Source organism: Ranitomeya variabilis, chromosome 5 (assembly GCF_051348905.1).
Source record: "Ranitomeya variabilis isolate aRanVar5 chromosome 5, aRanVar5.hap1, whole genome shotgun sequence".
Lineage (NCBI taxonomy): Eukaryota > Metazoa > Chordata > Amphibia > Anura > Dendrobatidae > Ranitomeya > Ranitomeya variabilis.
In genome coordinates this window covers 108788767-108802413 of record NC_135236.1, presented here as the reverse complement: position 1 = coordinate 108802413, position 13647 = coordinate 108788767, and the positions used below count along the sequence as shown (strand labels likewise).

The 13647-nt window shown below is 44.7% G+C and overlaps 1 protein-coding gene across 6 annotated transcripts in view; it reads left to right on the top strand.

Moving 5' to 3' along the window:
- TET3 (tet methylcytosine dioxygenase 3) overlaps positions 1 to 13214 on the top strand; it is a 96182-nt gene extending 82968 nt beyond the window's left edge. For all 6 annotated transcript variants that reach the window (XM_077263114.1, XM_077263115.1, XM_077263116.1 and 3 more), the window contains 2 exons: positions 3527 to 3863; positions 11278 to 13214. In XM_077263114.1, coding sequence (XP_077119229.1) covers positions 3527 to 3863; positions 11278 to 12944 — 2004 coding nt within the window. In that variant the 3' untranslated portion in view covers positions 12945 to 13214. The remainder of the gene's footprint in view (positions 1 to 3526; positions 3864 to 11277) is intronic.
- The last annotated feature ends 433 nt before the right edge of the window (positions 13215 to 13647 follow it).

The window sequence follows — 13647 nt, the reverse complement described above, 5'->3', positions numbered from 1 at the left end:
GGTACAAGTAGTAGATCAAATATATCTCAACTGGTGAAAACATAGGCCATACAAATGGGATAGATGGTAGCATTATAATTATTATTATTACCGTAGTTATTTATATAGCACCATTGATTCCATGGTGCTGTACATGAGAAGGGGTTAAATACAAATTACAGATATCACTTACAGTAAACAAACTAACAATGACAGAGTGATACAGAGGGGCGAGGACCCTGCCCTTGCGGGCTTACATTCTACAGGATGGTGGGGATGGAGACAATAGGTTGAGGGTTGCAGGAGCCCCGGTGTTGGTGAGGCAGTAGCTTCGGTAGTGGTGAGCAGGCAGCGTTGTCAGGGCAGGCTGTAGGCTTTCCTGAAGAGGTGGGTTTTCAGGTTCCGTTTGAAGGATCCGAATGTGGTTGATAGTCGGATGTGTTGGGGCAAAGAATTCCAGAGGATGGGGGATATTCTGGAGAAGTCTTGGAGGCGGTTGGGTGAGGAGCGGATAAGTGTGGAGGAGAGAAGGATGTCTTGGGAGGACCGGAGATTACGTGAGGGAAGATATCAGGTGATTAGTTCAGAGATAAATGGAGGAGACAGGTTATGGATGGCTTTGTAGGTCAGTATTAGTAACTAGATGGTGGCCCGATTCTAACGCATCGGGTATTCTAGTATATGCATGTCCACGTAGTATATTGCCCAGCCACGTAGTATATTGCCCAGCCACGTAGTATATTGCCCAGCCACGTAGTATATTGCCCAGCCATGTAGTATATTGCCCAGCCACGTAGTATAATGCTCCATGCAGTTATGGCCCCATAGATGCCCCATATAATGCTCCATGCAGTTATGGCCCCATAGATGTCCCATGTAATGCTCCATGCAGTTATGGCCCCATAGATGCCCCATATAATGCTCCATGCAGTTATGGCCCCATAGATGCCCCATATAATGCTCCATGCAGTTATGGCCCCATAGATGCCCCATATAATGCTCCATGCAGTTATGGCCCCATAGATGCCCCATATAATGCTCCATGCAGTTCTTTATGGCCCCATAGATGCCCCATACAGCATTGTGCCACATGTAATGCTGCTGCTGCAATAAAAAAAAAAAAATCACATACTCACCTCTCATCGCTGCTCCTCAGCATCCCGTCTCTCCACACTGACTGTTCAGGCAGAGGGCGGCGCGCACACTAATACGTCATCGCGGCCTCTGACCTGCACAGTCACTGCAAGAGGACGGGAAGACGGAGCGGCGCCCGGCGGATGGAACGCGGACAGGTGAATATCAAATACTCACCTGCTCCTGGCGCTCCTGACGCTGTCCCATGGTACCGCAGCTTCTTCCTGTAATGAGCGGTCACCGATACCGCTCATTACAGTAATGAATATGCGGCTCCGCCCCTATGGGAGTGGAGTCCATATTCATTACTTTAATGAGCGGCACCACGTGACCGCTGAATAGAGGAAGAGCTGTAGCGCGGGAGACCATGGGACAGGCTGGAACAGCGTTAGGAGCGCCGTGAGCAGGTGAGTATGCGACAGTCCTCTCTCCCCCTCACCCGCCGACAATGACTCGAGTATAAGCCGAGAGGGGCACTTTCAGCCCAAAAATTTGGGCTGAAAATCTCGGCTTATACTCCAGTATAAACGGTAGTTGGGGACACACAGGGTTAATAGCAGCGGTAACGGAGTGCATTACACCGTGGCCCGTTACCGCTGCCATTAACCCTGTGTGAGCGGTGACTGGAGGGGATTATGGAGCGGGCGCCGGGCACTGACTGCAGGGGAGTAGGGGAGGGACTAATCGGACTGTGCCCGTCGCTGATTGGTTGCGGCAGCCATGACAGGCAGCTGCCGAGACCAATCAGCAAGGCGGGATTTCCGTGACAGAAGTTGAGGACAGAAAGATGGAAGTACCCCTTAGACAATCATATATATAGATTTGAACTGGATACGCTGAGGGAATGGGAGCCAGTGAAGAGATTTGCAGAGGGGAAGCAGAGGAGTAGCAAGGAGAGAGATGAATTAGTCGGGCAGCAGAGTTAAGGATGGGCTGGAGAGGTGCAAGGGTGTTAGCAGGGAGGCCACAGAAAAGGATGTTGCAGTAGTCAAGGCGGGAGATAATGAGGGCATGCACAAGCATTTTAGTAGATTGACGGTTGAGGAAAGGACAGATTCTGGAGATATTTTTGAGCTGGAGGCGACAGGAGATGGAAAGAGCTTGGATGTGCGGTTTGAAAGACAGGGCAGCGTCAAGGGTTACTCCGAGGCAGCGGACTTCCGGTACGGGGGAAAGCATGATGTCGTTACTTGTGATAGATAGGTCAGGTATGGAAGATCTATGAAATGGAGGAAAGATGATGAGTTCAGATTTGTCCACATTGAGTTTGAGGAAGCGAGAGGAGAAGGAAGATATGGCTGATAGACACTCCGGGATTCTGGACAGCAGAGAGGTGACGTCTGGGCCAGAGAGGTAGATCTGAGTGTCATCAGCATAAAGGTGGTACTGGAATCCATGGGACTTTGAGTTGTCCTAAGCCAAGTGTATAGATTGAGAAGAGTAGGGGTCCTAGAACAGAGCCTTGGGGGACTCTACAACAGAGAGAGGGCGGGATGAGGAGGTAGTGTGGGAGTAGGAGACGCTGAATGTGCGGTTGGAAAGGTATGGGGAGATCCAGGATCTGTAGTAGGAAGCAGTGGTCAGAGTACAGAGTATTGTCTGTTATCTTTGGCTGTAAGTAGGTCATTAGTGATTTTGGTCAGGGCTGTCTCAGTTGAGTGATGGATCATGTACTGATAGTAATGGTAAGTATCACACAGTACTACAATAATTATTATTCATATATGGAAATTGAATATATACCGTAATCTAGAATAATAATTGGACCCAGGAACATATGGAAGATACATATGGAAGCTATGACTATGCAAGATGCACAGGACTGATCACTAACCATAGATAAGTGCCATTCAAGTGAAAAAGTTATGAAGTACATAAAAAATCCATGTCACCTGGTGGTGTACCGTATGGGTGTGGGAACGTACGCCGACACGCGTTTCAGACCAGTGTCCTTCTTTAGATAAAATTAGTGTTTCATCTGCTGCAGATCTACCAGTTATGTGAATGCCCACACTACTAATTGTCAGCTTTCTATGTAAACCATGCATAGGCAGAAAGCTGCCAACCAGTGGAGAGGTTGGTGTTATACACAGCTTATGCTATGGAGGACTACTTGGTGGAAGGTTTGCTAGTCCTATATTGGTGGTCTCTGCTCATAAAGCAGTGTTTCAAAACTACAATGCAGCCCAATAAGTGACACATCACTGGAATCGGGGTCTCTGTCTCTACTCAGATTATGTGGCAAAATCCTGACGACAGATTCCCTTTAACTTCTTAAATGCAAGTCTAAACACCAGTGCTATGGCTTGTTGAAAATTAATATAATGCTAAACTAAGCAATGTGAGATGATTTACTTGAGCAGATGGTTTGTGAGATATATTGTCTAAAACGATGTCACCTTTTGGCATTTAGGTCTGCACCCTAACAAAGGAGGACAACCGGATGGTTGGTAAGATCGCTGAAGATGAACAACTCCATGTGCTGCCACTTTACAAGGTTGACACTACAGACGAGTTTGGGAGTGAGGAAGGCCAAAATGAAAAGATCAGAAAAGGGGGAATACAGGTGCTAACGTCTTTTCCCCGTGAAGTTCGCAAGCTTTCTGAACCTGCCAAATCCTGCAGACAGAGGCAGCTGGAGGCCAAAAGGGCAGCGGCTGAGAAGAAAAAGCTTCAGAAGGAGAAACTGACCACTCCAGATAAAACCAAGCAGGAGCCATTAGAAACACCAGCAAACCAGCAAAACCCAGGTGTGTAATGAGTCAGGGAGCGTTAATGTACAGACATGATTGCTAACACTTCCATGGGTAACTCCTTGGTGACCTGTGATTGGAGTCGGTGCTAATTGATTTGGAGGACCCAGTTCAGCTGCTAGGTCCGTATTCTGTGACCATGGCGTGAACCTTGAGAACTGCCTCCATCCACCCAAGATCAGGAGCTCTTCTTGTGATTAGCCGGCCTGGCATGACATCATGTGGGTTAAACCTCCGCAATGACTATGCACCAGGACAGCTAGCTAAAAGAAGATCCGCAGATGCCGGAAGGTAGAAGGCAGTCACAGATTATAGACATGGCTGATGGACCATATCCTCCTAATCGATTTACACCAACTCTGCTTAGTGACCTATAATGAAAATGTAGGTTCATAGCCAAAGTTTGTAGCTGGCTCAGGAGCTGAGCCTGCGTCATACCAGGCAGATGCCAGCTTTGATACGTAGCCATGATCTGCCTGTAACTTCAGCAACTAGAACTTACTTCGATCATTGCAGTTAGAACCTCACTGTTAATCTCTGACTACATTCTTGGCACCCATGAGCCCCCTATGACAGTGGCCGCGGAGGACTGCTGCATGCCCCTGTAACTTCCAGCTTGGACCCCTTGTTAAGGTATCTGTGTCCAGAGTCGCGGGGGCTGATAGGTTACTGCGACATCCAGGAGTCTCTTGAAAACTACTGTCGCTGTTATCTCAGTCCTTCTCAGAAGCTCTGCCATAGGGTGAGATACATGGGAGAACCGCAATTTCACTGTATACCGCAATACTGTAGTATTCCATTATATAGTATAAGCAATTGAGCGATCATAGTTTCCAGTCCTGTGGGGGTGGGACTAAAACAAACATGTAAAAAATTAAATATATATAATTTTTAAATCGCCCCTCTTTCCCATGTAAAAACAAATTTCTTTTTTTTTTAAATTTATTTGATGTGTATGAAAAAGCAAATTGAAAGCAATATGAAAGTATAAAATTATTTATCCACACATAAAACGCTAAAAAATATGCTGCACTTCACTTAAAAATACAATTAAAAAGTAGCAATACTGACGTAGGTACCCCAAAATGGAATCAATAAAACCATAATTTCAGTACACTCAAAATTAGCTTTCTATCAGCTGGTTCAATGAAAAACGAAAGTTACAGATCTCAGAGATTGACACTCGTGTTATTTTATAGATTTCTGTGGGGGGGGTTAACAAATTATTAAAAATATTTTAAAAAAAAGGGTAAGTTTGGTATTGTCTCAATCGTACGGAGCTGGAGAATCATGTTGCCAGGTAATTTTTACCACACAATGAATTCTGTAAAAAACAAAACACTGAAAAACAATGTTGGAATTGCATTTTTTTCCCAATTTCACCGCACTTGGAATCTCTTCCAGTTTTTTTTTAGTACATTGTAAGGTAAAATGAATGATGTCATTCAAAACTACAATTCATCCTGCAAAAATACAAGTCCCCATTTTGTTATGTGAACAGAAAAATAACAAAAGTTATGGCTTTTGGAACAAGAAATGGAAAAAAAAAAAAAAAAAAGAGAGGGCCGAAAGTAAAAATGTTGGTGTCCTTAAAGCAAACCTGTCACCAGGTTAGGCCAATATAAGATACGGCCACCACCTTTAAGGGCTTATTTACAGCATTCTATATTGCTGTAGATAAGTCCCCGATCCGACCTGAAAGATAAGAAAAATAAGTTATATAATACTCACCCAGGGGGGCGGTCCGGTCCGATGGGTGGCGCAGGTCCGGGTCCGGCACCTCCCATGTTCTTGTGATGCCACCCTCCTGCTTAATTCACGGCTTCCCCGCATCGTGCTCCTGCGCAGTCGTACTGATCTGCCCTGTTGAGGGCAGAGCAATGTACTGCAGTGCGCAGGCCCTGGGCCTCGCTGACCTTTCCCGGCACCTGCGCACTGCAGTACTTTGCTCTGTCCTCAACAGGGCAGATCAGTACGGCTGCGCAGGAGTGCGATGCCAGGAAGCCATGAAACAAGCAGGAGGGCGGCGTTCATAAGATGGGAGGTGCCGGACCTGGACCTGCGAGACCCATCGGACCGGACCGCCCCCCCCCCCGGGTGAGTATAATATAACTTATTTTTCTTATCTTTCAGGTCGGATCGGGGACTTATCTACAGCATTATAGAATGCTGTAGATAAGCCCTGAATGGCAGTGGCCGTATCTTACATTGGCCAAACCTGGTGACCAGTTCCCTTTAAGGGGTTATAAATGAAGGTGATGTGATACCTTGGTGTAAGGTTCTATTATCGTCTTTGCGATTTTATTCCGCGGTGCCCCCACAAGTACTCCTGGTTGTAAGCTACTCACAACCACATTCAAACAGTAGACCGCCTGAGGAAGAGATGGGAGGAGGAGTTGAGCCCTTGCAGCTGAGCACATCGGCAGTAGGCCCCGCCTTTAGAGCACTTCCAGTAATTTAATTAAAACCTCTGTTTCATGATTATGCCAATAATAAAGCCATACACAGTTATGTATACATTGCGATTCAGGTCTCCTACCTACAGGGTCACAACTGCTTGCAGAATCCCTTTTGAGGACAACTCCTTTTTTTTTATGCTTATTAGTAGTGATGAGCAAACGTTCTGAGTGTATTCGGCTCAAAAAATGTTAGTGTTCCCAAGGCTGTATGTCTCGTGGCTGTTCCACAGCCTCAGCAATGCAGGGATTAACTAACGGCCACGAGACATGCAGCCGCGGGCACTGGAACATATTTTTCGAGCCGAATGCACTCGGCACCCGAGCATGCTCGGATAACACCTTATCCAAGCATGTTTGCTCATCACGATTTATTAACAATGGTAATGTAGGCAGTTTGCCTGACCCACCTTTTATAGCCAATATTATTCCTGAATTTAAAGTACACTGTGGCCCCAATATGGCAGAAATATTCGTGAAAATGCCAACATTTTTGTACAATTCCGTATTGTGCAAAAAATGTGGGACATTTCAAAAGTGATTTACACCAGTTACCACTTTGATGAATTGGGGCCTATAAGTTCACTAACTGGGCACACATGGACTTGGTGCTGTATGGTGGAGGATGGATCCATCTGCGGCCTGCCATTCCTTAAATAACCCTTTCCGGACAGGGTGATTCTCCGCTTTTGCGTTTCTTTTGTTCCCTCCTCTTCCGAGAGCCATAACTTTTTTTCTCTCCTTATTCTTTATTTCCGTCTACTTTGCTGTATGATTTTTTTTTTTTTTTTTTTTTTTGGGGGGGGGGGGGGGGGATAAGTTGATAGTTTTGAATGACGTCATTTATATTACCATTCAGTGTAATGGAAAACGGGCAAAAGATTCCAAGTGCAGTGAAGTTGCATAGGGACACACACTGACAGCTTGGGGCGCTTGTGCAAGAAATGTATCTGCCTCCCCCCCCTCCTTTTATGGGACAAAGCTACATATATATGTATCTACATATAGCCACACACACACATACATGTATGTATATTACATAGTTTCCTTTATTATGTATATTGCCGGCCCTTAATACACAGTGCCCTCTCTTGTTATGTCCCTTACATATCGAGTTTTATATAGAGCCCTGTCTTTATTACATACCAGGCCCGGATTGCTAATCTGCCGAGCCGGACAGATTCCCAGTGGGCAGGCAGTTCTGAACTATGAAATAGGCCACCGGCCCTTTAAAACCTTTGACTAGGCCCTGTGTGCGCACTCCCTCTCGTTGCACGCGCTGACAAGGGCTGTGGTGACCCACGTCAGTGCGTGAGCGTGGCCCCTGTCCGTGATTGTGCGCACGGATGCTGCCCTGTCAGTGCAGGCAAGCAGGAGAGCGCGCACACAGGACCTACTCAGAAGTTTGAAAATGCCGCCGCAGCACGCACAGGACTCCTGCCTCTCTCTGTCTGACGCTGGCGAGTACCAGCATCAGAGAACAGTGGAGAGAGCCAGCAGCACGCAAGATGAAATGTAATACCTGCCTGTGGAACTGCTTCCCTAGCTCTCCCTGGAAGCATGGTAACCTTGTCTCCTGCTCTGATCTGCTTTCCCGGCAGAAAAGGAGAGACCGGGGAAGGTGCCGCCACAGAGCTGCTGTGAGCACTAGGACCTGAAGAGCTGCACATGGACATCAGCCTCCCCTGCACTACAGAAGAGTGTGTGTGTGTGTGTGGTATCTGTAGTGTGTGTGTGTGTAATACTTGTGTGCAGTATCTGGAGTGTGTGTGTGTAATACTTGTATGCGGTATCTGTAGTGTGTGTGTGTGTGTGTGTGTGTGTGTGTGTGTGTGTGTGTGTGTGTTATCTGTAGTCTGAGTGTGTAATACCTGTGTATGGTATCTGTAGTCTGTGAGTGTAATACATGTGTGTATGGTGTGTGTGTAATTCTTGTGTGTGCGGTATCTGTAGTGTAATACTTGTATATGAGGTATCTGTAGTGTGTGTGTATGTGTGTAATACATGTGTGTATGGTATCTGTAGTGTGTGTGTGTGTAATACTTTAGTGTGCGGTATCTAGTGTGTGTGATACTTGTCCAGCATGCATGTGCTGTGTATATGTGTACCTGCAGATCATTTTGTTATACAGCACGTGTGTACTAAGTATATGTATGATGTGTGTGTCTGTGTGACTCTATGAAGTGTATGTAATGAGCTTGTGTTGTCCAGCATGTGCTGTGTACATGTATGATGCATGTGCCTGTATGACTATATCAGGTGTTTGTAATAAGCTTGTGTTGTCCAGCATGTGTGCTGTGTACATGTATGATGTGTGTCGGTGTGACTATATGATGTGTATGTAATGAGCCTGTGTTGTCCAGCATGTGTGCTGTGTACATGTATGATGCATGTGCCTGTGTGACTATATGACGTGTATGTAATGAGCCTGTGTTGTCCAGCATGTGTGCTGTGTACATGTATGATGCATGTGCCTGTGTGACTATATCAGGTGTATGTAATAAGCTTGTGTTGTCCAGCATGTGTGCTGTGTACATGTATGATGTGTGTGTCTGTGTGACTATATGATGTGTATGTAATGAGCCTGTGTTGTCCAGCATGTGTGCTGTGTACATGTATGATGTGTGTGTCTGTGTGACTATATGATGTGTATGTAATGAGCCTGTGTTGTCCAGCATGTGTGCTGTGCACATGTATGATGTGTGTGTCTGTGTGACTATATGATGTGTATGTAATGAGCCTGTGTTGTCCAGCATGTGTGCTGTGTACATGTATGATGCATGTGCCTGTGTGACTATATGACGTGTATGTAATAAGCTTGTGTTGTCCAGCATGTGTGCTGTGTACATGTATGATGTGTGTGTCGGTGTGACAATATGAAGTGTATGTAATGAGCTTGTGTTGTCCAGCATGTATGCTGTGTACATGTATGATGTGTATGTAATGAGCCTGCTTTGTCCAGCATGTATGCTGTGTACATGTATGATGTGTGTGACTATATGAAGTGTATGTAATTCATTGTATGTGGGCTGGTGATTTTTTTTTCGTGCCACGGCTGCATTTTCGTCCCATTCCGGCCCTGTTACATACCATCCTGTCTTGTTAGATGTATAATGCAATGACTGCTGATGGAGCATGGGAAGGCTTCTTTTCTAATGGAGGCGCTGATAGACTGGTCGTCTGGTCACCGACTTCTCCATCAGCAGTCATTTTATATTTAACAAGAGAGTGGACTATGTAATAAAAGAGGGCGCTGTGAATAACAAAAATAACACAAATACACTATGTAAGAGCCAGCACTGTACATAACAGCAGAGGAAGCTATATAACCATATACAACAATATGTAACTAGAGGAAGGTACGTAATGAGGGACAGGGTTACACATAATGAAAGAAGAAACTATGCAACTAAGGACGGTGCTATACATAAAAAGTGACTACACTATATACTGAGGGACTGTGCTATTCATAATAAGTGAGTACACGATATACTAAAGGACTTTGCTATACGTAAGTGAGTACACTATATACTAAGGGACTCTGCTATACATAAGTGAGTACACTATATACTAAGGGACTGTGCTGTATATAAGTGAGTCCACTATATATTTAGAATGTTTTTTGTATTTTTACTGTATTTGTTTAGTCCTTGAATCAGCAACTCTTTGCTTATACTATATACTGCAATATGATTGCATTTCAGTATATAGCAAAACTGCATTTCTCCTATGGAGTCTATCCTGTGGAGGACCAAGACGCCAGTTACGGGGGTCTTCAGCAGGTCCCGAAGTTGCCATGGTAATCAAATAGTCCCCCTGTAATTGGTATTCATTAGTGATGAACGAGTATTCTCATTGCTCGGGTGACCTCCGAGTGTTTGTTAGTGTTCGGAGATTTAGTTTTCGTCACCTCAGCTGAATGATTTACAGCTACTAGCCAGCTTGAATACATGTGGGGATTCTCTAGCAACCAGGCAACCCCCACATGTACTTAGGCTGGCTAGTAGCTGTAAATCATTCAGCTGAGGTGACGAAAAATAAATCTCAACACTAACAAATGCTCGGAGATCACCCGAGCAACGAGTATACTCGCTCATCACTAGTATTCATCATTTAACTGTCCCTGATCTTGATATCCGCCAGCAGCATTTAAGTTGTGAAACTACAAGCTACAGGTTGCAGTAATATGTAACACAGCTGGCATCTGCCTGGTATGGTGCGGGCTCAGCTCCTGAGCCCACTTCGTACACGGGGACTCAGCACAGGATGTACGATTACATCTTAAGTCAAAAATGAGTTAAATGGATTTTCCACCACTTTGATATTCATGATCTATACTTGGTATACGTCATCAATATCCTTCAGTAAGGGTCCGACTCATGGCACCCCCACTTAGGCCAGGTGTAAACCGTGTATGTCGCAGAACAGCAAGGCTCCATACACTGTGTGGTGGCCACTGCCGGTACTGCAGATCAGTTCCTATTCAAATAATGATCTGCAGTATTAACAATGGCTGTAAATGGAGTCTGAGCCTGAGATAAATTGTAAGTATCAGTGTTGGAAAACTCCTTGACCCACACGTGTTCATGGGTCAAGTTGATGCTGTTTGGATCTTCTCAATCTTCACCTGGCTTAGCTTGTTGGCACGGGTAATGTAGTGGGCCAATCCTCTAAGGTGGATCTTATTGTACATTTTTTTTCTGCTGGATTTTATATAAATCTGACACAAAAAACTTTATAGTTTAGATGTCATATGAAGGTATAATGTATGGCCATACAGACTCCTTGGGTGCTATGAGACAGTTCCTTATATTTTGGACCTATAATATTGCGGTTGGCATGAACACTTGAGGTGCAGACTATGTTGGTAAACTACATTTTAATATTCTAGTCGTTGATGAGTAGTACTTGGTTCTATCTAGAACATACTAACGTGATTACTTATTCATCCACAGGTACACCGCAACCACAGGTAAAGCCTTGTATAAAAGTGGAGCCAACAAATCACTACAATAGCTACAAGTATAATGCAAACGGCGTTGTTGAGAGTTACTCAGTGCTGGGCAGCTGCAGACCTTCTGATCCCTACAGCATGAATAGTGTTTACTCCTACCATTCTTTCTATGCACAACCACCTAACTTGCCTTCTATAAACGGCTATCACTCAAATTTTGCTCTTCCTCCCTTTGGATATTATGGCTTATCCAACAATCCTGTGGTCCCTTCTCAGTTTATGAATTATGGTTCCAACGACACAAGAACAGCTGGGTGGCTGAGCAATGCGTTTGACAAAAAATCTGAAATACAACCAACAGCAGAAAGTGTGAACCATGCTTATGGAAATGAGTCATCTGAGCATAGTTATTTGCGATCTGGAGACATGGTGCAGCAGTACAACCTCCATAACGCAAACAGTCAAAAATCAGCAAGTACTGCCCACCGGACTACACCTGCTCCAATGGATAGCACTCCCTATTCTTCCTGTTTTAACAAAGTAATAAAGAAGGAACCCATGAATGACTTTCTGCACCACGATGCATTCCAGAGATCCCCTAGTGTCCATTCTCTTTCTCAAAGTCCCGCTTTAAATCTTACCGTGCCGAAAAATGATCAGACCATCCCGTATAAAGCAAATGGGTCATTGCTGCCTTCTGATAGAACAAATTCAGAAGGTCTTCAAAATTTGTTTATGAATAGTGAGAAAAGCGGCTTAACAAATGGTCTGGATAAGAGAGATTATTACGGTGTCCAATCAAGCAGTCTGGGTTTGAAGAACCTACATGGACCAAATAAGCAATGGGGTATATATGGGATCGATACTCGGACTCAGCGTGATTCTGACACACCAGGAAAAGTCTGGAGCTCATGTAAGCTCAGTGAAGGTTCTGCAAACACTCAGGAAAGGAACTGGAATGGTGGATGTGCCATGAAGGAGACCCAGATGTTCCAGGAAAAGCTCTGGAATTCAGTTGCTGGTAATGATGGATGCAGCGTGACACCTAGTGCTAGTATGCAAGGAAAGCCGTGGAGTATATTTGCTTCTCCAGCCACTCCGTCAACCCCCTTGAAAACAGATACCTGGGATCCATTTAGTCTAGATGATAACCTAGATGATACCCCAATAAAGAAAGAGGAGGATGAAGAAGTCTGGTCCGACAGTGAGCACAATTTCCTCGATGAAAATATCGGAGGAGTTGCTGTAGCACCGGCCCATGGCTCCGTCCTTATAGAGTGTGCACGGAGAGAGCTTCATGCCACTACACCTCTAAAGAAGCCCAATCGCTGTCATCCAACCCGCATTTCCTTGGTGTTTTACCAACACAAGAACTTAAACCAGCCTAACCACGGACTGGCACTTTGGGAAGCCAAAATGAAGCTATTGGCAGAAAGAGCACGAATAAGGCAGGAGGAAGCTGCTAGATTGGGGATTAAACAGGAAGTCAAAGGATTTGGCAAGAAAAGAAAGTGGGGTGGTGCTGCTGCTACTACAGAGACCCCACCTGTCGAAAAGAATGATGCTATTTCAACTCGACAAGCAGCTCCTATTCTGACAAACTCTTTTACCACTTCATCTTCCTACGCCTATACCAAGGTTACGGGACCATACAGTCGCTGGATATGAGATTAAAACCGCTACCATCGTGGCCATTGTACCTCAGCTATTTGACAGCACTGTAATATATGGTGCTATTTTGGTGCTTTTATTTCTCCTGTGTTCCACAGGGGAGACCCTGTATCTATACACATCTCCCAGGAACTGACCCGCAAGAGAACTATTACTGTATATTTTTTTTCAATTAATCTTAAAGATTTATATCTGCATTTTTTTTAACCTACAATTGTACAAACAAATGACAGGAATATCTTGGCATCCTTTTACAACACCTACACGAAAATAAGAGAAAAAAAAAGAAAGATTTTTACTTGCATTCATACATCTATTTATTGGATTTTATAGAACAATAATGGTGCAAAATTTATAGCTGAATCACATCTGCAAAGGTTTTCTAAGCCACTAAAAATCATAGCTGACTTGCCACCAAAAAGTATGCTCGCTAGTGATTTTTCTAGGTCTCTCATAGGAGATAATCATGATGTATCTACGGCAGTGGGCTACACCACAGATACAGTAACCCTTTTGGCATGAAATATTGGAGACCATTGGCATCTAGACGTAACTTCTGCTCGGCCGAGCAGAAGTCGTATGTTGGCCCCGTACGACTCTGTTCACACTAGTCTTGATAGGATCCATCCACAGGCTTTCTGGCATTTTGACGGATCTGAGAATGGCCCTGGTGTAGCCGACATGGCTCTGTGTTGACCAG